A 26,447-nucleotide genomic window follows, 5' to 3' on the forward strand; every position below is an offset into this window, starting at 1 on the left:
ATTAGGCCGTGTGTGCAGCCATCGCTGAGCGCAGAGAGGAAGCAGACAGCAGCAGCCGCCGCGGCAAGACAGCAGCAGATCAATGATCGTTACACCGGCAGAGACACCTATTAACCCCCAGAGCGGAGCCCGCGCCTCGCACCTCATGGAGGCGCCTAATTGAGGCAGAAGATTCCTATTGTACAAGGTGAATCGCCAAATGCTGACATGACAGCAAGACAGAAAACTGGAGAAAAAACAAATCCCCCTCCACCAGCGCCAGGCGTGAAAATGAGTAACATCCACACCGAGATGGATCCCGAAATTCAAACAGCGGGCAATGAAATGCGCTGATACATTGTAACAAACCGCGGGCAATGAAATGCGCTGATACACTGTAACCAACTGTGGGCAATAAAATGCGTTGGTACACTAACAAACCACGGCAATGAAATGCACTGATACATTGTAACAAACTGCGGCCAATGAAATGCGCTAATACATTGTAACAAACCGCAGCAATGAAATGCCCTGATACAATGTAACAAACTGCCAGCAAGGGAAGAGATCTGTGCTGCGGTCGTGTTGAGCTCACTGTGGATTGCAGAGACTAATGGACACCACCCGGACTAACACTGAGCTCTTAATGGGGCAGCTCTACTGTATTGTGAGCTCAGGTCTGGGGGAGGCCATAATTTTGGGGCCGCTCTACTGTATTGTAAGCTCAAGTATGGGGGAGGCTCTGATTTTGGGGCAGCTGTACTGTATTGTAAGCTCAGGTATGGGGGAGGCCACAATTTTGGGGCAGCTCTACTGTATTGTAAGCTCAGGTATGGGGGAGGCCATAATTTTGGGGCAGCTCTACTGTATTGTAAGCTCAGGTATGGGGGAGCCCATAATTTTGGAGCAGCTCTACTGTATTTAAGCTCAGGTGTGGGGGAGGCTCTGATTTTGCAGCAGCTCTATGGTATTGTGAGCTGGGCTCTAGGGGAGGCCATGATTTTGGGGCACCGTGTGGTCATACCTGTTGCTCTGCATAGCTCAGGAATATGACTTGTCTTCCCATGCCATACAAGTCGCCCCATAACAGGCAGGTATCCTAATTATTTGTAGCTACACCCCCACATGGAGGACGCATGGCTGCAGCATTAAAGGTGGCAGTGGTGGGGAGGAAGAAGGGCAGGTGCTGTCAGCTCTCTTTTCCGCCTTTTCAAGCTGCCTTGGCTCCGCTGTCATCCCGGCTGTGACACCTCTCAGGCTGGCTAATGAGAAACATGTCAGTGAGTTAATGTGCTCTGACCGGGCAGTGATGGACCGCTGTCCCACCTGCCTCCTTCATTGTCTCTGCTCGCTCCCCTCTGCTCCTGTCTATTTCCTGGATGCTGTGATCCAGTATCTGCTGCCGTCGTCCATGGCTGAGCAAGGGTTAAGAGACCTGTCTGCTGACTTCATGACACGACGAACAAGATGAGCTTTACACCACCTGCATGGCTCGGAGGACTCAGGTGTCACCTTCAGTGCCATCGGCTGAAAGCGCTAACTACAGTGGAGCCTCCGCAGGGTATAAGAAGGTGATGGCGGTCCCTCTGGGCCTCCGTAGGATTAAAGAAAGTGATAGCGGCTCCTCTGGACATCTGCAGGGTGTAAGAAGGTGGCAGTAGCTGCTCGGGACCTCCACAGGATATAAGAAGGTGGCGGCAGCTACTCGCGGACTTCGCAGTGTATAAGGGGGCTGCGGCTGCTCGGGGCCTCCGCAGGATATGAGGTGGTGGTGGCGGCTGCTCGGGGCCTCCGCAGGGTATACAAAAGTGGTGGCCGCTTAGGCCTCCGCAAGGAATAAGGTGGCGGCTGCTCGGGGCCTCCACAGGATATAAGAAGGTGGCGGCAGCTACTCGCGGACTTCGCAGTGTATAAGGGGGCTGCGGCTGCTCGGGGCCTCCGCAGGATATGAGGTGGTGGTGGCGGCTGCTCGGGGCCTCCGCAGGGTATACAAAAGTGGTGGCTGCTTAGGCCTCCGCAAGGAATAAGGTGGCGGCTGCTCGGGGCCTCCGCAGGATATGAGGTGGTGGTGGCGGCTGCTCGGGGCCTCCGCAGGGTATACAAAAGTGGTGGCTGCTTAGGCCTCCGCAAGGAATAAGGTGGCGGCTGCTCGGGGCCTCCGCAGGATATAAGAAGGTGGCGGCAGCTCAGTACCTCCGAAGGATATAAGAAGGTGGTGGCTGCTGCTCAAGACCTCCGCAGGGTATAAGAAGATGGCAGCAGCTGTTCGGGGTCTCCGCAGGATATAAGAAAGTGGAGGCTGCTGCTCTGGGTCTCCGCAGGATATAAGAAAGTGGAGGCTGCTGCTCTGGGTCTTCGCAGGATATAAGAAAGTGGAGGCTGCTGCTCTGGGTCTCCGCTGGATATAAGAAAGTGGAGGCTGCTGCTCTGGGCCTCCGCAGGGTATAAGAAGGTGGTGGCTGCTGCTCTGGGCCTCTGCAGGGTATAAGAAAGTGGTGGCTGCTGCTCTGGGCCTCTGCAGGGTATAAGAAGGTGGTGGCTGCTGCTCTGGGCCTCTGCAGGATATAAGAAAGTGGAGGCTGCTGCTCTGGGCCTCTGCAGGATATAAGAAAGTGGAGGCTGCTGCTCTGGGTCTCCGCTGGATATAAGAAAGTGGAGGCTGCTGCTCTGGGCCTCCGCAGGGTATAAGAAGGTGGTGGCTGCTGCTCTGGGCCTCTGCAGGGTATAAGAAAGTGGTGGCTGCTGCTCTGGGCCTCTGCAGGGTATAAGAAGGTGGTGGCTGCTGCTCTGGGTCTCCGCAGGATATAAGAAAGTGGAGGCTGCTGCTCTGGGCCTCTGCAGGGTATAAGAAGGTGGTGGCTGCTGCTCTGGGCCTCTGCAGGGTATAAGAAGGTGGTGGCTGCTGCTCTGGGCCTCTGCAGGGTATAAGAAGGTGGTGGCTGCTGCTCGGAGACAATGATTGGAAACAAATGGTGCAATTGTCCGACTATTTGACTCCCGCACAATATTCTCCTACACGAGGCACGGCACAGCATTTATTATTACGGCATTTCTTATGACTAACCAACAAAACTTTTCAAAGCGCTCAGTGTAAGCGCAGAGAAAGTCTCAATGCTGAATTTCTCAGACACCACGAACCTCACTTCTTGGCGCACTTCGTTTACCGGATTACCACAATTATAGCATAAGTTATAAGAGGTTTATAGTGAATAGCGGGATGCGCGGAGACGTAAATGGCGCATATAGCGCGGCCCCTTGTGATAGGCCAGAGGAGGAGTCCTGTCCTTAGTGAATATGGTGCAAATACTGCACCTTGTAGTCGCGGAACTGAAGATGCAACGTCCAGGGCAAAACGAGTGCCAGCGCCTTTCTCCAGAGCAGCCCATGACTCTACCGCCACAAAGTCTCCCGGAAGCAGAGACCAGACTCTGGGCGTGTCCTCATGTCTGAGCCCAGGTGCTCTAGCTCTCACATCGTGTGGGGTCCCCCAGTGCTGCAGCTCTCATATCGTGTGGGGTCCCCCAGTGCTGCAGCTCTCACATAGTGTGGGGTCCCCCAGTGCTCTCTCACATCATGTGTGGGCCCCCCCAGTGCTGCAGCTCTCACATCATGTGTGGGCCCCCCAGTGCTGCAGCTCTCACATCATGTGTGGGCCCCCCAGTGCTGCAGCTCTCACATCATGTGTGGGCCCCCCAGTGCTGCAGCTCTCACATCGTGTGTGGGCCCCCCAGTGCTGCAGCTCTCACATCATGTGTGGCCCCCCAGTGCTGCAGCTCTCACATCGTGTGTCGCCCCCCCAGTGCTGCAGCTCTCACATCATGTGTCGCCCCCCCCAGTGCTGCAGCTCTCACATCATGTGTGGGCCCCCCAGTTCTGCAGCTCTCACATCATGTGTGGCCCCCCCAGTGCTGCAGCTCTCACATCATGTGTGGGCCCCTCAGTGCTGCAGCTCTCATATCGTGTGGGGTCCCCCAGTGCTGCAGCTCTCACATCGTGTGGGGTCCCCCAGTGCTCTCTCACATCATGTGTGGCCCCCCAGTGCTGCAGCTCTCACATCGTGTGTGGCCCCCCCAGTGCTGCAGCTCTCACATCATGTGTGGCCCCCCCAGTGCTGCAGCTCTCATATCATGTGTGGCCCCCCAGTTCTGCATCTCTCACATCATGTGTGCCCCCCCCCCAGTGCTGCAGCTCTCACATAATAGCCTTATACTAAAGCTCCAGAAGCAAGGACTAGGGGAAACTATATGCAACTGGGTAAGGAATTGGCTAAAAGATAGGAAACAAAGAGTTGTCATAAATGGTATATTCTCTAAATGGGCCATAGTCAGCAGTGGGGTGCCCCAGGGATCTGTGCTAGGACCAATTCTTTTTAATCTCTTTATTAATGACCTTGTGGATGGGATTGATAGTAAAGTGTCAGTCTTTGCTGATGACACCAAACTATGTAGGATATTAAAAACTGACCTTGATAGTATAATATTACAAAAAGATCTGGATAAGATGTCAGAATGGGCAGATACTTGGCAAATGAGATTTAATGTTGATAAATGTAAAGTAATTCACCTAGGACGGAGTAATCCTATAGTTGCGTATACATTAAATGGAAGTAAACTCGGGACTACAGAACAGGAGAAGGACTTGGGTATTCTCATTACAAATAAGCTGAGCAGCAGCACTCAATGTCAGGCAGCAGCTGCAAAAGCAAACAAGATTCTAGGGTGTATAAAAAGAGAGATTAGATCCCGGGATCCCAACGTATTGTTACCCCTCTATAAATCACTTGTAAGGCCACATCTGGAATATGGGATCCAGTTTTGGGCTCCACATTTTAAAAAGGACATTCAGAAGTTAGAGTCAGTTCAAAGGCGGCAACTAGACTATTGCAAGGAATGGAGGCCGCCCGTATGATGAGAGGTTGAAAAAGTTAGATATGTTTAGCTTAGAAAAAAGACGTCTCAGAGGAGATCTAATTTATATGTATAAATACATGTGTGGTCAATATAAAGGACTGGCACATAACTTATTTCTTCCGAAGACAATACTAAGGACCAGGGGACACTCACTGCGAGTGGAAGAAAAGCGATTCCGACAGCTAAATAGGAAAGGGTTCTTTATAGTTAGAGCAGTCAGACTGTGGAATGCCCTACCACAAGAGGTAGTAATGGCAGATACTATAACTGCTTTCAAAAAAGGGCTGGATGATTTCCTCAGTACACAGAACATTGTTGGTTATAAATGACTTAGTGACTAAATGTAGAACTGGTGGAGGAAGGTTGAACTAGATGGACCTAGGTCTTTTTTCAACCTTAGTAACTATGTAACTATGTAACATCATGTGTGGCCCCCCAGTGCTGCAGCTCTCACATCATGTGTGGCCCCCCAGTGCTGCAGCTCTCACATCATGTGTGGGCCCCCTAGTGCTGCAGCTCTCACATCATGTGGGGTCCCCCAGTGCTGCAGCTCTCACATCATGTGTGGCCCCCAGAGCTGCAGCTCTCACATCGTGTGTGGCCCCCAGTGCTGCAGCTCTCACATCGTGTGTGGCCCCCAGTGCTGCAGCTCTCACATCATGTGTTGCCCCCCAGTTCTGCAGCTCTCACATCATGTGTGGCCCCCAGCGCTGCAGCTCTCACATCATGTGTGGGCCCCCCAGTGCTGCAGCCCTCACATCGTGTGTGGCCCCCCAGTGCTGCAGCTCTCACATCATGTGTGGCCCCCAGTGCTGCATCTCTCACATCATGTGTTGCCCCCCAGTGCTGCAGCTCTCACATCATGTGTGGGGCCCCCCCAGTGCTGCAGCTCTCACATCGTGTGCCTCCCCCAGTGCTGCAGCTCTCACATCATGTGTGGCCCCCAGTGCTGCAGCTCTCACATCATGTGTGGGCCCCAGTGCTGCAGCTCTCACATCATGTGTGGCCCCCAGTGCTGCAGCTCTCACATCATGTGTGGCCCCCAGTGCTGCAGCTCTCACATCATGTGTGGCCCCCAGTGCTGCAGCTCTCACATCATGTGTGGGCCCCCCCAGTGCTGCAGCCCTCACATCGTGTGTGGCCCCCAGTGCTGCAGCTCTCACATCATGTGTTGCCCCCCCCCAGTGCTGCAGCCCTCACATCATGTGTGGGCCCCCCAGTGCTGCAGCCCTCACATCATGTGTGGCCCCCAGTGCTGCAGCTCTCACATCATGTGTGGCCCCCCAGTGCTGCAGCTCTCACATCATGTGTGGCCCCACTGTGCTGCAGCTCTCACATCATGTGTGGCCCCCCAGTGCTGCAGCTCTCACATCATGTGTTGCCCCCCAGTGCTGCAGCTCTCACATCATGTGTGGCCCCACAGTGCTGCAGCTCTCACATCATGTGTGGCCCCCCAGTGCTGCAGCTCTCACATCATGTGTGGCCCCACAGTGCTGCAGCTCTCACATCATGTGTTGCCCCCCAGTGCTGCAGCTCTCACATCATGTGTGGCCCCCCAGTGCTGCAGCTCTCACATCATGTGTTGCCCCCCCAGTGCTGCAGCTCTCACATCATGTGTGGCCCCCAGCGCTGCAGCTCTCACATCATGTGTGGGCCCCCCAGTGCTGCAGCCCTCACATCGTGTGTGGCCCCCCAGTGCTGCAGCTCTCACATCATGTGTGGCCCCCAGTGCTGCAGCTCTCACATCATGTGTTGCCCCCCAGTGCTGCAGCTCTCACATCATGTGTGGGCCCCCCAGTGCTGCAGCCCTCACATCGTGTGTGGCCCCCCAGTGCTGCAGCTCTCACATCATGTGTGGCCCCCCAGTGCTGCAGCTCTCACATCATGTGTTGCCCCCCAGTGCTGCAGCTCTCACATCATGTGTTGCCCCCCAGTGCTGCTGCTCTCACATCGTGTGTGGCCCCCAGTGCTGCAGCTCTCACATCATGTGTGGGTCCCCAGTGCTGCAGCTCTCACATCATGTGCGGGCCCCCCAGTGCTGCAGCTCTCACATCGTGTGGGGCCCCCCAGTGCTGCAGCTCTCACATCGTGTGTGGGCCCCCCCAGTGCTGCAGCTCTCACATCATGTGTTGCCCCCCAGTGCTGCAGCTCTCACATCATGTATGGGCCCCCCAGTGCTGCAGCTCTCACATCATGTGTGGGCCCCCCAATGCTGCAGCTCTCACATAGTCTGTGGCCCCCCAGTGATCTAGCCTTCACATCGTGTGTGGCCCTCGGCCAGTAATCGGGGTTACAGAGCGCGGTGCACCGGACTGATGAGGATACTTGTACATGGGCTTTTGGTTTTCCGCACAGATTAGCACTGATGGGGCTAGTCCTCTGGGGGTCCGTGGAAGCCCCGAGTGTCGGCCTCACACGTGTGCCCTACGATCAGTGGGGTCTGGTGTTTTCTGTACCTTTCAGATCAGGGTCATGTATATGGTGACATGTGGCGGGATGACAGGCGGTGACCCCACAGCGGCCAAGTGGACATCAGTAAGCACCGCGGGAGGCGTGCTGGGGTCCCCGGGGCCACGCAAGTGTCAGCGGATATCCCGCGCTCGCGGCTTCAGCTGGTGCACTTAGCGGATGTCTCTTCCTCCCTTTCCATCGTCTGGTGTCAGCGCAGAGGACTATGGCGGCGCTCATCAGTGGCTGCCGTCTCCCCCGGTAGTTAATTAGAATGGTGTCACTAAGTGAATGCAGCTCTGCCTGCACTCTGACAGACGCTCACCCCTGACACCGGGGGTCCCGCACACAATCCACATCAGACTACTGCAGTGTGACCCTTTTAACACCCACAGTAAACTCCCGGCACATCCAGTTGAAGCTCATTAAAGCTGTCTACTCTCCGAGCATCCCATTAACCTCCTCATTCAGAAAAGATCCAGCCGCCGCCATTTCTTCTGCCTCCTATGCCGGGCCTAATTAATACTCTGCATGTGTGGACAATATAACACCCGACCTCTCCGCACCTCCAATAAAGACAGCCGGCGACCCCTGGTGCACGAGGTATTGTACGGGGCGAGGAGAGCTGCCGCCAGCACACAAGGGGTTAAAAAAAATCACCATGTAGCACTCCTATAGATAAGCCGCAGCCGCCATCTATGTGACAAGCCGGCATTTAGGGCCGAGACATCATCTACGAGGTGCGCACACAGCAGAGGAGATAAAGCCTGCCACCACCTCGCCACCATCCGAGGAGCCACCATCTACGAGAGGCGCACACAGCAGAGAGGGGATAAAGCCTGCCACCACCCCGCCACCATCCGAGGAGCTGCCATCTACGAGAGGCGCACACAGCAGAGAGGGGATAAAGCCTGCCACCACCCCGCCACCATCCGATGAGCCGCCATCTACGAGAGGCGCACACAGCAGAGGGGGATAAAACCTGCCACCACCCCACCACCATCCGAGGAGCCGCCATCTACGAGAGGCGCACACAGCAGAGGGGGATAAAGCCTGCCACCACCTCAGCACCATCTGAAAAGTCGCCATCAACGAGAGCTCCTGGAAAGCAGGGATCTACACTGGGACCTATCGGGGCACCGGATCTCTGGCTGAGACGTATATTGAAACTGAGGTCGCCACGTTCTCACAACCCTGTTATTCATGGTTGTTATGGCTCCATTTCGCAGTATTCGCCTGTTAGTCATCTTCACAGATTTCTACTGTTTCCTATCACTTTCCTCCCACCTCGCAGAACCTCTCCTCCCGCCTCGCGGATCCTCTCCTTCCGCCTCGCGGATCCTCTCCTCCCGCCTTGGGGAACCTCTCCTCCCGCCTTCTGGCTCCTCTCCTCCCGCCTCGCAGTACCTCTCCTCCCGCCTTGGGGAACCTCTCCTCCCGCCTCGCGGATCCTCTCCTCCCGCCTCGCAGAACCTCTCCTCCCGCCTTGTGGCTCTTCTCCTCCCGCCTCACGGATACTCTCCTCCCGCCTCATGGATCCTCTCCTCCCGCCTTGTGGCTCCTCTCCTCCCGCCTCGCAGAACCTCTCCTCCCACCTCGCGGATCCTCTCCTCCCGCCTTGGGGAACCTCTCCTCCCGCCTCACGGATCCTCTCCTCCCGCCTTGTGGCTCCTCTCCTCCCGCCTCGCAGAACCTCTCCTCCCGCCTTGTGGATCCTCTCCTCCCGCCTTGTGGATCCTCTCCTCCCGCCTCACAGAACCTCTCCTCCCGCCTCGCGGAACCTCGCCTCGTGGATCCTCTCCTCCCGCCTCGCAGAACCTCTCCTCCCGCCTTGCGGATTCGCGCCTCGCAGATCCTCTCCTCCCGCCTCTCGGAACCTCTCCTCCCGCCTCGCAGAACCTCTCCTCCCGCCTCGCAGAACCTCTCCTCCCGCCTCGCAGAACCTCTCCTCCCACCTCGCGGATCTTCTCCTCCCACCTCGCGGATCCTCTCCTCCCACCTCGCGGATCCTCTCCTCCCGCCAAATCCTCATATTTTGAGGCACCATCAGTGAAATTATCTCTTCATCTTCCAGACAGGCTCTTGCATTACAAGATGGTACACAAACCCAATACCGACATTAGGTGGTAAATCTCCGGCATGATGTGTGGAATGTCACGGTGACGTCAGTCTCTATAGAACGTAACCTGGGAATGTGGCACCTGATAGTGCGACCGTCCATGTATTCCTAAACATTAGCGCCTGATGACTGCACGTTACACGGACACAGGATCCTAAGGCTATGTGCCCACGCTACAGGATTTACCGCGGATTTGCCGCGGATTTTGCCGCGGATTTACCGCGGATTTGCCGAAAATCTGCAGCAGCAGCACTTCCAAGCCATTTCAATGGCATTTTGGAAATGCTGTGCCCATGCTGCGGATTTTTCCGCTGCGGATTTGCCGCGGATTTTGATCCGGAAAAATCTGCAGCATGTCAATTGTTTGGTGCAGATTTGGTGCGGATTTTTGGTTTTGAATGGGGAAAAAAAAAAAAATGAAATCCGCATCAAAATCCGCGGCAAATCCGCGGTAAATCCGCGGTAAATTCGCGGCAAATCCGCGGGTGCGGATTTGCCGCGAAAGTCGCGGATTTTCAGGCAAAAAAAATCCGCAGGGACATTCTAGCGTGGGCACATAGCCTAACAGTGGCTATATTACAAGCCAGTGACTACAATCCCCCACCCGGAAAACACATCTGAAAATCTTTACAGTGCTTATGATGCTTCATAGCCCGGGGTCCTGTGACTGGAATTTCCATTCTGGACTGGTGGAAATTTGGAGATTGGATCCACAGCGCCCCGGGAGATGGCACAAAGAGCTCCAGCTGTCCCATGCCATAGAGCGACAATTACTGCTCCAGTCATGGAGTGCAGGTCATTATGTGACCCCCCAGAGGACGACTCGGGGCTCAGATTCACGTGCACCCGTCAGCCGCGCCAGGGCAGGTGCCACGCTCTGCGGCCTCTGCAGACTGATGCTGCTGCCCGCCTGGATCCATCTTCCTCCCTTCACTCAGGACAAATGATCCTGGCTGTCGCCTTTTATCCATTTCCAGATTATCTCGCCGGCTCATGATGTCATCAGCCATTATTCGCTCTCTGCTAGATAAATACCTGACTTACATCATCCGCCCGTGACATGCCAAAAATCCCCGAACAGCCGCGCTCGGGAGCGATGGCCAAAATCCATCACCGGCACATGCACAAAGTGTTTATTCCTCAGCGATTACTTATCTCTGCAATCACTGCAGTGGCGATGGATGGAAGAACGCCGCATTCACAGGACGCACGCCTCCGATAGAAGAATGCCGCAATCACAGGACGCACGCCTCCGATGGAAGAACGCCGCATTCACAGGACGCACGCCTCCGATGGAAGAACGCCGCATTCACAGGACGCACGCCTCCGATGGAAGAACGCCGCATTCACAGGACGCACGCCTCCGATGGAAGAACGCCGCATTCACAGGACGCACGCCTCCGATGGAAGAACGCCGCATTCACAGGACGCATGCCTCCGATGGAAGAACGCCGCATTCACAGGACGTACGCCTCCGATGGAAGAACGCCGCATTCACAGGACGCACGCCTCCGATGGAAGAACGCCACATTCACAGGACGCACGCCTCCAATGGATGGAAGAACGCCGCATTCACAGGACGCATGCCTCCGATGGAAGAACGCCGCATTCACAGGACGTACGCCTCCGATGGAAGAACGCCGCATTCACAGGACGCACGCCTCCGATGGAAGAACGCCGCATTCACAGGACGCACGCCTCCGATGGAAGAACGCCGCATTCACAGGACGCACGCCTCCGATGGAAGAACGCCGCATTCACAGGATGCATGCCTCCGATGGAAGAACGCCGCATTCACAGGACGCATGCCTCCGATGGAAGAACGCCGCATTCACAGGACGCACGCCTCCAATGGATGGAAGAACGCCGCATTCACAGGACGCACGCCTCCGATAGAAGAATGCCGCAATCACAGGACGCACGCCTCCGATGGAAGAACGCCGCATTCACAGGACGCACGCCTCCGATGGAAGAACGCCGCATTCACAGGACGCACGCCTCCGATGGAAGAACGCCGCATTCACAGGACGCATGCCTCCGATGGAAGAACGCCGCATTCACAGGACGTACGCCTCCGATGGAAGAACGCCGCATTCACAGGACGCACGCCTCCGATGGAAGAACGCCGCATTCAGAGGACGCACGCCTCCGATGGAAGAACGCCGCATTCACAGGACGCATGCCTCCGATGGAAGAACGCCGCATTCACAGGACGTACGCCTCTGATGGAAGAACGCCGCATTCACAGGACGCACGCCTCCGATGGAAGACCGCCACATTCACAGGACGCACGCCTCCAATGGATGGAAGAACGCCGCACTCAAAGGACACACGCCTGCGATGGAAGAACGCCTCCGATGGAAGAACGACACATTCACAGGACGCACGCCTCCAATTAATGGAAGAACGCCACATTCACAGGAAGCATGCCTCAGATTAATGGAAGAACGCTGCATTCACAGGATGCACGCCTCTGATGGATGGAAGAACGCCACATTTACAGGACCCAAGCCTCCAATGGAAGAACGCCGTATTCACAGGACGCACGCCTCCGATGGATGAAAGAACGCCGCACTCACAGGATGCATGCTTCCGATGGAAGAACGCCGGATTCACAGGACGCACGCTTCCGATGGTCGAACGCCGCACTCACAGGATGCACGCCTCCAATGGAAGAACGCCGCATTCACAAGACACATGCTTCCGCCAAATCAGTGAGATGAGTAGGAGATGCATGAGCGAGAGAAGCCTCAGAAAAAAGACATTCACTTCTGGTCTGAAATATCCTTCAGAAGTCACTACCTCTGCTTGCTGTTATTCGGTAGTGCTTGCTTTGTATCTTTTCCGGCAAACAGCTATGATCACAGACTTCAGCGCAGCGACATTGTCTCCTGGAGTCTGGGGCAGTCTGATATCTACTTCCTATTCAACATGCTTTACACTGCAGCGCTGCTTGTTCGGACTGGTCACAAGCTCAGCAGGAAGTCAGAGCATTCAGATCACATTGGGGTTAGGCGCTTGTAGAAGGGATTCATATAGCGCAGCTGGGGTCCGGGATCCGAGGCTTCTGCTGCAGAGGGGGACATCACTCCGGATGGCGCTGCATTACGCTGCCATAAGACGCAGCAGCCGCGCAGAGACTCCGCAGCTCCGTGCCGGACTCCATCGGAGGGGACGGCATCACTCATTTCTTGGATACATTAACTGTACAAAGCATCAATTAAAGCATCGATTGCAGAAGTGCTGGGTACTCGGAGCGGGTAATGGGCCGTGTCCCAAGCTGCGGAGCGGAGGTAGAAGACACTCACAGACGCGCGGCTCCGCCTGACAAGTGATGGATATTATGACCCGATTATAAGCCTCATGAGGATGAAAGGCGGGTCACCCAGTCACCCCGTGAGCCCATGACCCCCCCGCGAGCCCATGACCACCCCGCGAGCCCATGACCCCCCTGTGAGCCCATGACCCCCCCCGTGAGCCCATGACCACCCCGCGAGCCCATGACCACCCCGCGAGCCCATGACCCCCCGTGAGCCCATGACCCCCCCGTGAGCCCATGACCCCCCGTGAGCCCATGACCCCCCCCGTGAGCCCATGACCCCCCCCGTGAGCCCATAACCACCCCGTGAGCCCATAACCACCCCGTGAGCCCATGACCACCCCGCGAACCCATGACCACCCCCGTGAGCCCATAACCACCCCGTGAGCCCATAACCACCCTGTGAGCCCATAACCACCGCGTGAGCCCATGACGACCCCATGAGCCTATGACCACCCTTGGAGTGAGTGCTCAGCTTCATGAGCAGCACGGTGCTGGCAACGGGGCGTCACAAAATCTCACCCAGTGCAGTTGGCGCAAGAGCGGGGTGCTGGCCTCACAGGAGCGGGGTGCTGACCTCATAGAAGGGGGGTGCTGGCCTCACAAGAGGGGGGTGCTAGGCTCACAAGCGCGAGGTGCTGGCCTCACAGGAGCGGGGTGCTGATCTCACAGGCCCTGGGTGCTGGCCTCACAGGAGCGCAGTGCTGATATCACAGGCCGGGGTGCTGACCTCATAGGAGGGGGGTGCTAGGCTCACAAGTGCGGGGTGCTGGCCTCACAGGCCCGGGGTGCTGGGCTCAAAGGTTCGGGGTGCTGGGCTTACAGGTCCGGAGTGCAGACTTCACAGGCCAAGGGGGCTGACCTCATAAAAGGGGGGTGCTGGCATCACAGGTCCGGGGTGCTGGCCTCACAGGAGCGGGGTGCTGAGCTCACAGGAAAGGGGTGCCTCAGAGCGGGCGACGCCATCCCCCAGAGCAGGGAGCGCTCTAATTAAATGCTGCTGAGATGTAAATAATTCATCTCCTTAACATCTATTGATTGCAGAGTTTTTGCGGCGAGAGCAGAGAACAAGAATTAACCCTTTCCACATGGAGATGGGGGGGATCAGAGGACACGACGCTCACAATCCCTCCTTCCCGCTGCGGCACTCACCTATCCCGCTGTGGGGTCGCCCTATGTGCTGCAGGCTCATGCCCTTATTCATGTCTAGGAGTCCGTTCTTAGGCCAAGTACCGATGGCGAAGCTGTAAGCCTGCAGAGAGAGAGAGGAGGATGAGGAGCGCGAAGAAGAGTCACCAAAACAGACAGCATCAATGGGACGGGTGCCAGATTACCAGACATTGCACATTACTGGACGCTCACTTATACTATACATACACCAGTAATCATCGCTTTACATTACAGCACTGATTTTCTGGATTATCAGATGCCGGATTGAAGGGTTTCACTGAATCACACAAGTGCAGTAAATAAGGCAGAAAATCACATTCAGACCTTCAGTGTTGGGTTACGACTCTGTGTGGCCCCTATGTAATCCCGGATATATACTCTGTCAGAAGGTACGCGAGACCCCCAGTATCCACATCATCTGTTAAAAAGAAAAGGGGAACCACAGACCCCTCTTATCGGTTTCTCGGGTAATGCTCATTTAGCAGTTTAGCCTAGCCATCAACTGATGTCGGTAATAGAAGTCATTTTGTTTCTGACCTCCTTAGAGGGAAGACGTTTTCTAGGAGCTGCTGATGATCCGCTGCTGGTGATCTCCTGCTGGTGATCCGCTGCTGGGGCTTTTGTGCTACTCTTTGGAGCTATGTTGTCTGCAGCCCTGGTGTCTGGCTGAAGCTGTGAAGTTCTTTAGTATATCCTTTATGTTCCCCTGTCTGTCGTTCTTCCCTTGTGTGTTGTTACTGTAGTGATGACATCTAGTGCACTCACCAGCCTTGTCCCTACACAGGGTGTGTGGAGGGACAGTAAGGCACTAGGCATGTGAGGGCGACAAGGGTATGGACTTGTATAGGGATGTTAGGGGAGCTTAAGGACCAAGTGCTCCGGACGTCTGTTGATCCATGCACATCTGTCACACTGTGTTTTGGACACTCGACTGTCTGAGTGTAACACATCACATCAGCTGGGACAATCAGGTCACAACAGCTGGCACAATCCAATCACATCAGCTGGGACAATCAGGTCACAACAGCTGGCACAATCAGGTCACAACCGCTGGCACAATCCAATCATATCAGCTGGGACAATCAGGTCACAACCGCTGTCACAATCCAATCACATCAGCTGGGACAATCAGGTCACAACAGCTGGCACAATCAGGTCACAACCGCTGGCACAATCCAATCAAATCAGCTGGGACAATCAGGTCACAACCGCTGGCACAGTCCAATCACAACAGCTGGCACAATCCCATCACATCAGCTGGGACAATCATGTCACAACAGCTGGCACTATCACACTACATCAGCTGGGACAATCAGGTCACAACAGCTGAAACAATTGGACACAACAATCAGAAAAATCAGATCACATCTGCAAGAAGAATCATGTCACAGCAGCCGGAACCAATGGATCACATCAGCTGGAAAAATTGGGTTACACCAACTAGAACTGCAGGATCACATAGGCTGGAAAATAGGGTCAAATCAGCTGGAACTACAGGGGCACATCAGCAATAACAATAAAATCACAATAATCAGACCCATCAGGTAACAACAGCTGGAACAATTGGGTGACAACAGCCAGAACTATTATTACATCGGACTGTTCCAGCTAATGTGCAGAACGCAGATATTTCCACCCTTGTAAATCTTGTATTATTATTTCACTTGTTTCAATGTTTCTCTATTTTCGGGATCTCTGTTATCTAACAGTAATTGCAAACATTGTTTTTTTACATTCAAATATTGAATCTCCCCGCCAAAGATTTGCTACAATGTATCAGTACAGCCAAGACAGCCATTTACAGTCAGCAGCAGAACCCTCTCCCCTCCAAGTGATCGCTCTTATCTGCACTGACACATTGTAACAAAGGACGATATAAACAAAGAATCTTCCAATACAGTGAGGTATTGAAAACGATTTTATTTTTTTTACTAGTTTTGTCCTTTTTTTTGCACCCGTTATTCTATTTGTGTCTTATTTTAATACTATTATTCACTTGCCCGTTTCTTTGTTGTTCGCAGAGTTGAGAGATTCCAGCCGATTCATCAATTGCGACTTTTCAAAATTTGGCGCAACTCTGCTTCATTTCCTCGGGTGCAGTGTTAAACAGGATCTCTCCAAAAGCCGCATCGCTTGCAACAATTTTGTAAAAAAATGCGATTCTCAACTCAAAAAGTCACAAAAATGGTTTATGATAGGAAAGAAGTATTTTTTTTTAACTTTGCGACAAATTAATGAACCGTGTGCGCCATTTTAATTAATTTGATGCAATAAACCTCAGTGAATACGTCAGGACAAAGTAAAAATGATAAATTGGGGCCAAAGTCTTTAAGAACATAAATGCACTGATAGTGGATCTTCATACAGTCACTCTCATCAGACAGGAGTCCTCGAAATGCTGTATCCCGCAGTCACTCCCATCAGACAGGAGCCCCTGACACACCAAATCCTGCAGTCACTCCCTTCACGCAGGAGCCCTCGACACGCCGTATCCCGCAGTCACTCCCATCAGGCAGGAGCCCTCGACACGCTGTATCCCGCAGTCACTCCCATCAGGCAGGAGCCCTCGACACGCTGTATCCCGCAGTCACTCCCATCAGACAGGAGCCCTCGACACGCTGTATCCCGCAGTCACTCCCATCAGACAGGAGCCCCTGACACACCATATCCTGCAGTCACTCCCTTCACGCAGGAGCCCTCGACACGCCGTATCCCGCAGTCACTCCCATCAGGCAGGAGCCCTCGACACGCTGTATCCCGCAGTCACTCCCATCAGGCAGGAGCCCTCGACACGCTGTATCCCGCAATCACTCCCATCAGACAGGAGTCCTTGACACGCCGTATCCCGCAGTCACTCCCATCAGACAGGAGCCATCGACACGCTGTATCCCGCAGTCACTCCCATCAGACAGGAGCCATCGACTCGCTGTATCCCGCAGTCACTCCCATCAGACAGGAGTCCTTGACACGCTGTATCCCGTAGTCACTCCCATCAGACAGGAGTCCTTGACACGCTGTATCCCGCAGTCACTCCCATCAGGCAGGAGCCCTCGACACGCTGTATCCCGCAGTCACTCCCATCAGACAGGAGCCCTCGACACGCCGTATCCCGCAGTCACTCCCATCAGGCAGGAGCCCTCGACACGCTGTATCCCGCAGTCACTCCCATCAGGCAGGAGCCCTCGACACGCTGTATCCCGCAGTCACTCCCATCAGGCAGGAGCCCTCGACACGCCGTATCCCGCAGTCACTCCCATCAGGCAGGAGTCCTTGACACGCCGTATCCCGCAGTCACTCCCATCAGGCAGGAGCCCTCGACACGCCGTATCCCGCAGTCACTCCCATCAGGCAGGAGCCCTCGACACGCTGTATCCCGCAGTCACTCCCATCAGGCAGGAGCCCTCGACACGCCGTATCCCGCAGTCACTCCCATCAGGCAGGAGCCCTCGACACGCTGTATCCCGCAGTCACTCCCATCAGACAGGAGCCCTCGACACGCCGTATCCCGCAGTCACTCCCATCAGGCAGGAGTCCTTGACACGCCGTATCCCGCAGTCACTCCCATCAGGCAGGAGCCCTTGACAAGCCGTATCCCGCAGTCACTGCCTTCAGAGTGTCCACCATTAAGTTCCTGCCTGACATTTGTGCAGCCATAGCGGCTTCAGTCGTTGATAAACATGATACAATCTTCCCGTTTGTGTGTCCCCGGAGGGCCGCGAGGAGATGCCGTATACCCCGCCTGCCACATGTCTCTTACTTATCCTCAAATATTTTTCCTGGCACTTCATCCAAATATCAGAAGGCCAGGAGCGAAGCCCCGAATCTGACGATGAGGGTGACTGTCAGAAAGGTGACGCAATGGTGGATCAATCCCAACAATCCATACAGCTCAGGGGCTCCTGTGTCGGTGCTGCCACTGGTGATGGGGTCTGGGCTGTACAGGCGACCAGCAGTGAGCCATCATACATGCAGACCAGCTGGATGATGTCACTGGGTCTTGTATGAGGTCATCGGGAGTGTTCATGATATTAATGACATACTGCCCAGTGTGATGACATCACAATGCGGCACATAACATCACACCTCGCTGTGAGGTCAGTCGGTACTCTGACTACAGCTGCTTGTATAGATACACCATCATAACTCACCACCTTCCCCGTCAGAGCGTCGGTGATCATGAGATAACCCCGCGGTCCGCAGTGACCCCCTCGCCGGGGCTGATAAATAAATACAACCCATAATAAATAGGCTTCCTCCGCCGGCGCGCCGGCTGTTTGTATTCCCGCTGTCCTCGGCCGTAATAAGATACAGTAGTTAATAGCGCTGGAGAGACACCATGTTGGCAGCAGATTTCCCAGATTAATTTGTAAATGGTTATCCCACGGCTCGGGGAGCGATGGCGCACAGGCCCAGCACAGATTGAAATGTAAATTGCTTGGGAAGAGGGGATGAGAAAGGAGTGAGCCGATCCAGCAGGTACGGAGTCAGAAAGACTGGCACCGGCGGACAAAGGATGCCATCATGCATATAAGGAACACAATACATGGGGTCCGCAGGAGACAAGAACCAGCTTCATGGTGGTCTGGGGGTCTCATACCAGGAAAGATGCCAAGGAAAGCGCTGGCACTAGGTCAAACCCACCACAAATGCTAATCCATCCATCTATTCATAAAAAGGATGAATCCGAAAACCAAGGGGCCTGACCATAGGGGAGGGGGCAGGGCCCCAGGCAAGAAGGGTCAAGGGCCCCTTACCACCCACCACAGTCATGACAATATGGCTGCATTATCTTCCATTTGCAAGTCTAAATGTGTGAGCGTGGTGACTGGGGACCCCTAGTGGCCCAATGGTCACCCCAGAATTCACGTGGATCCTGTTCCCGTCGAGGGCTATGGGGATTTCAGAGAGAATAACTCGATGGTAAAATGTAACTCCATTAATTGATTTATGGAGATAAGCCCCGTTTATAAATCTGGTGTAATTTTTAGATGTAGCCTCCAGAGGGAGCATGGAGCTGACAGAGGTGGCATAGAGCTCCGAGAGGTGGCGTATAGCCTCAAGAACAGTCATGGAGCTTTAAGAAGGGGTATAAAGTATCCAAAAGGAAAGTAGAGCATCTAGGCGTAGTGTGGAGCCTCCACAGAGGGCATGGAGCCTCCATATCCCAGAGGTGGTGTTGACCCTCCAAAAAAAGGAGTGGAACTCTGAGATGGGACGCGGAACCTCCAGAGGCCGCGTGGAGCATCAAGAGGTGTGTAGAAAAGGGGGCCATGGAACTCCCAGAGGTGTCGTGGAGCCTTCAGACATGGCGTGGAGAATCAAGACGTGGCGTGGAACATCCAGACGTGAGATATAGCCTCATGAGCAGTCATGCAGCCTTAAGAGGGGCTATAGAGTGTCCAAAAGGAATGTGGAGCCTTCAGAGATAGTGTGGAGCTTCTACATAAAAAGTGGAGCTTCCAGATGTGGCATGGAGCATCAAGAGTGGGCTTGAAGCTTTCCTAAGTACCGTGGAGCCTACAGAATTGGCTGTGGAGGTCTCAGAGGTGGCTGTGCAGCTCCTAGAGGGGATGCAAAGCCTCCATATAAGGTATATAGCTCTCGGAGGTAGCATGGAAACTCCAGAGGGAGTGCAGAGCTTCCTGAGGTGAAGCAAAGTTCCCAGAGGTGGCTATTAACTTCCAGAGGGTGCATGGATCATCAAGAAGGGGTGTAGAGCTGCCAGAAGGGGCATGGAGTCTCTAGAGGGGGCGAGGACTTCCAAGAAGGGTTGTGGAGACTCTAGACGGGATATAGAGACTCCAGAGGAGGTGTGCAGTATCAAGAGGTGGTGTGAAGCCTCTAGAGGGGCACGCAGAGCTCCCAAAAGGTAGAGTGGAGCCTCCAGAGAGAGCAAAGAGCTCACAGAGGGGGCGTTGAGCCTCCAGATGGGGCATAACGCTCCAATAAGAGATGTGGAGTGTCCAGAGGGGGCCGAGAAATTAAAAAACGCGCTGTGGAGCATCCAGAGGGGACATAGAGCTCTCAAATAAAGCATGGATTCCCAGAGGGGGCCATGGAGCTCCCAGAGGTGGCGCGAGCCTCCATAAGTGGCATGGAGCGTCCAGAGATGGTGTGGAGCTTCAAGAATTGACTGTGCAGCTCCCAGAGAGGGTGTGGAGCCTCGAGAGGTGGTATGGTGCCTCCAGAGGTAATGTGGAGCTCGCTCCCAGAGGTGATTTATAGCTTCCAGGGGAGGCATGGAGCCTTAAGAGGCGGTGCACAACTCCCAGAAGGGGCAAGGAGCCTCCAGAGGTAGCATGGTGTTCTCAGAGGGGGCACGAAGCCCCCACAGTTGGGGTAGAGGTATCAGAAGTGGCAGTGGAGCTCCCAGAGGGGGTGCAACCTCAGACTTTAGGCCGGATAATTAATGGTTAATCTCAGCTGCTTGTAGGAGATACGGATTTAACAATATTGCACATATCAGTTGTGCCTTTTAGTTTCTGTCAATCTCCCAAGAACAATTGCAGATTTGCGGCAAAAAGTCCACCATTTTCAGGTGGAAAATCCCAGCAGGAATTCATCCAGGTGCTTATGTCAGTCTTAGGCTGCTTTCACATATTCGTTTTTTTGCCGTGAGGCACAATCCGGCGCCGTATCAGTTTTATCCCCCATTGACTTGTACTAGTGCCGGATTGTTCTGGATGACCTTGCGTTGCATGCGGCGTCTGCCGGATCCGGCGAAATTTCTTCGTCCGGCTGCCGGAAAGGACGCAGCATGCAACGTTTTTTTTGTCTCCGGCAAAAAAACGGACCACGCCGGATTTTGTGCCGTCCGGCATGATGTACAATGCAAGCCTATGGGCGCCGGATCGGTCGTTATCCGGCATATGACGGAATCCAACGACGGATCCGGTTTTTTGAACTGAGCATGCTCAGAATCACAATGGATCCGTCAAAAAACGGAAGGAACGCATGGAATAAACTGATGCGACGGATCCGTTTTTTTTGAAGGATCAATCGCATCAGTTTTTTCACTGGATCGTGCCTGATGGCAAAAACTGTATGTGTGAAAGCAGCCTTAATGGACTGGACTCTGTGTGTAAAGGATTGCGCCCCCAACTGGTGCAACATGCGAGGTTCTCAGCTGCAGAACATGGGGGGCAAACCGAACATTTTGTGCAATGGCATAAAATTGAAAACTGCTTAATAAATGTTGCGGTGGGTTAGACGTTCCCGGGTCTGTTGTGAAGAGTGATAGCGGTGGCTCCACGTGAATGCTACTAGGTGGTGGGACTGTGGCTAACGGCTACAAGTCCCGGCCACGGAGAACGTGGACTGTCACATACCACAGTGCCGCTATCCTGTGAAGGGGAAATATGGAGTCTGTAGCGTATCGCAGCGTCAGGAAGTGGCGACATAAGAGCAGAACAATGGCGGATTGAGCAGAAGACGAGACGCCATGTGAGGACGGCAGACGCGGCCTCCGCTATCTCATCAGCTAATAAGGCCACACTCGGCGCCTCTTACTTCCCTGTTAGCACATAATTAAGTGGCGCGTACGTAAGACTTCTCCGCAGCCGCTGCCTCCTCTCCGCCAAACAGGCGGCTCTGCGGATAATTAATAGATAACAGCGTTAATCCTACGGGAGATGATCGGCAATTAAAACTCCTAATTAAGTCTGCGCATAATTCACTGGAATTACAGTTTATGTACACAAAGGGGCGCGCGTTCCGTCATGTCGGCCCGCGGATAAATATGTTGTGATGTCTTTATTGTTCGCAGATTTACCCGGTCAACACCTCGGTCGTGTCAGACGCAAAGATAATCAGCGCGGGGCCAGAAATACCGAAAATCATATCCACAGGAGACCTGACGGAAAAATATCCAAAGGAGGAGGCACAAGCCGGGATATTCAGGAGCCTCGCAAGGAGGCACGAGGTTCACTGCACCTCCAGCCTCAGGTTCCTAATGGAAAAACTGCAAAGCAAAGAAACAAAAACCGATTCCCCCCCGATTCCCCTTCTATAGATTCTGTTCCCCAGGTCCGTGCCCCCCGATTCTTTGATATGAGAAGAGACGACATCTGCTCCGAGGACGGCTGGGCGTCGTGCAGGCAGTTTCTGCCATCCCAGGAGCGGCAGCAGACCCGCCCTGCAGGAGCCTGGGAAAGCTGGGGACGCAGCAAAGGATTTTCAGTCATGTCCTCCTCAAGGTCAGTGCCGTAGACGAGCCCGGATCGGCCACCCCCGGCTGAAGGTCAGGCTGTCCCGATATGAATATTCAGTGCGAGCCGCCTGCAGGATCGATCGCTTTTTAATTGTTTTTTTCCTGGGTGTTGGAAGGAAGTGCCGCGAGCATCGATCAGCTCCAAAGGAGGCCGAGATGTGACGGAGACGGGACCGCGACAGCAGGCAAAGAAAGATGGCAGACGGCAGACATCAGGAATACGCACCACGTCCGAGGATCTGACGGCGGAACCGCAAACAAGGGGTATCAATACGCCAGAGGGGTCACGTATATCAGGGACTATTCACACCAGTGATAATGACCGCAATCGTCAGTAATCCCCGCAGCATCGCCGCCATCAGCGCAGCAGTCACTTTACTGCCCACAGATGCAAAAATGCTGCAACTAAACCCACCAGACAGGTCGCCCCCTCCACAAAGATCCCGGACCTCAGATGTTTAACCTTCAGGACCTCAGAAATCGCAGAAAATACACAAAATTCACTCATCGCGGAGTCTGAGGGGGAGGAAAACGCCGGCGACTGATATTCATCTAAATGCAAATGTGCCGAGATATGAGGAGCGAAACCCTGCAGGAGGAGTCACCGAGCAAACACAAAAATCAGCCCAAATACTGCCAATAACATCCAGCAGAATAGTGAGCGCAGCTCTGGAGTATAATACAGGAGGTAACTCAGGATCAGTAATGTAATGTATGTACACAGTGACTTCACCAGCAGAATTGTGAGTGCAGCTCTGGAGTATAATACAGGAGGCAACTCAGCATCAGTAATGTAATGTATGTACACAGTGACTGCACCAACAGAATAGTGAGCGCAGCTCTGGAGTATAATACAGGAGGTAACTCAGGATCAGTAATGTAATGTATGTACACAGTGACTGCACCAGCAGAATTGTGAGCGTAGCTCTGGAGTATAATACAGGAGGCAACTCAGCATCAGTAATGTATGTACACAGTGACTGCACCAACAGAATAGTGAGTGCAGCTCTGGAGTATAATACAGGCGGTAACTCAGTAATGTAATGTATGTACACAGTGACTGCACCAGCAGAATAGTGAGTGCAGCTCCGGAGAATAATACAGGTGGCAACTCAGGATCAGTAATGTAATGTATGTACACAGTGACTGCCCCAGCAAAATAGTGAATGCAACTCTGGAGTAGTATAATACAGGAGGTAACTCATGATCAGTAATGTAATGTATGTACACAGTGACTGCACCAGCAGAATAGTGAGTGCAGCTCTGGAGTATAATACAGGAGGTAACTCAGGATCAGTAATGTAATGTATGTACACAGTGACTGCACCAGCAGAATAGTGAGTGCAGCTCTGGAGTATAATACAGGAGGTAATGTAATGTATGTACACAGTGACAGCACCAGAAGAATAGTGAGTGCAGCTCTGGAGTATAACACAGGCGGTAATGCATGTGCATAGTGACTGTAGCAGATATTCATGAAGCAGGAGGCTCTGTATGAGAAAACCTGTGAGATGTGAAGGAATGGTGCAGAGCAGGAATTGTGGGAGGACACAGTATCGGTGATGAGATGTGTCCTGATACATAATAACCTGTGATTACCGCCATCTGGTGCTGGAGTGTGCGCGGGTTTCTGGGCTTTTATCTCTTGCGATATCTTGGAGCTGCCCGTTAATTGCCGCTCTGCAATGAAACGTTCGCTCCCTCGAAAACATAAGTCACAAAAAGCAGAGGGGAAAATGGCGACAAGAAATGGTGAGAAATTCCATTTATCAGGACAAATAATGAAATAACAATCTGCGCCATCAGCCCTGGGAGCGGCGGGCGTGATTTACGGTTCCGGTTGCAGCGCGCGGTATAATGGGTGTTTACTCATGCAGTGAGAACCTGTGTGAGTGATGTCGGGGGAGAAGATTGCGGTAACTAGTGAAGAATAACACGGCCGCGGCGCTGTCACATCACACAGGGATCAGTAATACATTCGATTGGAAGGTGATCCTCTTTATCCCATCACATCAAATATTAAACGCCGGCATTAGCGCCGTCACCTTCGCGGCTTATTCCGCGGCTTTATTTTATTCATCCTGTAATGGTTTCAGCCATTCTGATATTTTCAATGTTATCTAAACAGGCGGTAATACAGCGGCCGCTTATCACCGGGGAGGGGGCGCCGACTCCTCCGGCACATTATGTTCTACTATTTGTTTCGCCGCTTCTCCCCGGGTCTGAACGCGGCTCAGAAGGAAGATGGAGGGTGGAGGACGAGAGCCGGGACGCGACTGACAGATGCCTTTCAACAAGGGCAGTGTAGCTTGTCAGAGGCTGAGTGGGAGATGAATGGCGACATCTATCCCGCTGCCGCCGGATGTCACGCACTACGGTTTAATATCCCCAGATAAAGCGGCAGAGCCGTCGCCATCCTGACACCGGAGCCATCGCTCAGATCCTCACCCCTCCCACACCGCAAGAGGAGAGAGGTACTGAATACCACCACCATGAAAATGACCATCCACCCGGGAAAGTACGGACCGGGTCATGGCTGAACGTGGGTACATTCAGAAATAAGGGGAGTGCTGTAATAACACACCGTATAACACGGTGGCTCAGTGGTTAGCACCAGTCTTGTGGTGGCTCAGTGGTTGACAGTGCAGTCTTGTGGTGGCTCAGTGGTTATCACTGCAGTCTTGTGGTGGCTCAGTGGTTAGCACTCTGCGGTGGCTCATTGGTTAGCACTACAGTTTTGTGGTGGCTAAGTGGTTTGCACTGTGCAGTGGCTCAGTGGTTAGCACCGCAGTCTTGTGTTGGCTCAGTGGTTACCACTGCAGTCTTGTGGTGGCTCAGTGGTTAGCACTGTAGTCTTGTGGTGGCTCAGTGGTTTGCACTGTACAGTGCATTAATGGTTAGCACTGCAGTCTTGTGGTGGCTCAGTGGTTAGCACCGCAGTCTTGTGGCGGCTCAGTGGTTAGTACTGCAGTCTTGTGGCGGCTCAGTGGTTAGCACCGCAGTCTTGTGGCGGCTCAGTGGTTAGTACTGCAGTCTTGTGGCGGCTCAGTGGTTAGTACTGCAGTCTTTTGGTGGCTCAGTGGTTTGCACTCTGAGGTGGCTCAGTGGTTAGGACCGCAGTCTTGTGCTGGCTCACTGGTTAGCACTGCAGTCTTATGGTGGCTCACTGGTTTGCATGTGTGGTGACTCAGTGGTTAGCACTGCAGTCTTGTACTGGCTCAGTGGTTAGCACTGAAGTCTTGTGGTGGCTCAGTGGTTAGCACTGCAGTCTTGCAGCGCTGGGGTCCTGGGTTGAAATCCCACCAAGGACAACATCTCCAAGGAGTCTGTATGTTCTCCCTGTGTTAGGTGGGTTTCCTATGGGGTCTCCGTTTGCCCCCACACTTCATACTGATATGGAATGTAGCTTGTGAGTCCTAATGGGGACAGTGATGATCACGCCTGTACCGCGCTGTGTAATTATTACCGTTATATAAGTGAGGAAAATAAGTAAAATAAAAAGTATAACAGAAGGTTCCCGCCCGGATACCGGTGTCTCCTGCTTTCTGCTGCCGTCGCTGCATTGTGCCTCGCGCCCAGCCATGTGTGGCCGCTCTCCCCTTGTATCCGGGAGCTTTTCCATTAGCCCCTGTAATATTCTGTCACCGGCGCAGGCTGCCATTACATCCGCACACTGATCGCCCTGTGAAATGACATTGGCGAGATGGAAGTGTGTATAATCAGGCGGCTCCATGGCTGTCACCCGCGCCTGCCGGAGAGGCTTATGGATGGCTCTGACGGCTGCGATTACACATACATTACACCTATTTATCCCCGCGCCTACGCCACACTCAGTGTTTGCCAAACAGAAATGGCGCCGGGTTCACTCATTTACTGCTACAATAGTCAGATAGTTATTCCCCGAGACGCCAGTAGATCCGGTGATTTTCTAATAGGCTGGAGGCACCGGGGCGCACGGGCACAGCCGTGAGGGGCCAAGACCTCACTGTACAGAACAGCCGCCAACCGTAGCCGAGGAAGGCACAGCATTAGCAGGTGCGGGGGCACAAGGGCATGGCAGTGAGGGGACGAGACCCCACCATACAGAACAGCTGCCAACATGTAGCATAGTGAAAAATGTGAAATGTCAATGTGCCCAAAACCCACAGAAAATCTTTGAACATGGTCATCTGCCCTCACCACAAGTTACGGTCCCGATCCACCGCTCTGTAACCCGCCGCTTGCTTCCCATTAATATTATGCCAGCACTATAGGTGCAGGAACGTGCTTACTCTCATTTCCCAGCATGCATTG

The 26,447-nt window shown here is 53.7% G+C and overlaps 1 protein-coding gene across 1 annotated transcript in view; it reads right to left on the minus strand.

Moving 5' to 3' along the window:
• Window positions 1-26,447, minus strand: part of ERI3 (ERI1 exoribonuclease family member 3) — a 237,226-nt gene that overhangs the window by 98,737 nt on the left and 112,042 nt on the right. Inside the window, exon 7 of the mRNA XM_075320200.1 lies at window positions 13,928-14,027. Within this exon, the coding sequence (XP_075176315.1) occupies window positions 13,928-14,027 (100 nt within the window). The remainder of the gene's footprint in view (window positions 1-13,927; window positions 14,028-26,447) is intronic.

Source organism: Anomaloglossus baeobatrachus, chromosome 8 (assembly GCF_048569485.1).
Source record: "Anomaloglossus baeobatrachus isolate aAnoBae1 chromosome 8, aAnoBae1.hap1, whole genome shotgun sequence".
NCBI lineage: Eukaryota > Metazoa > Chordata > Amphibia > Anura > Aromobatidae > Anomaloglossus > Anomaloglossus baeobatrachus.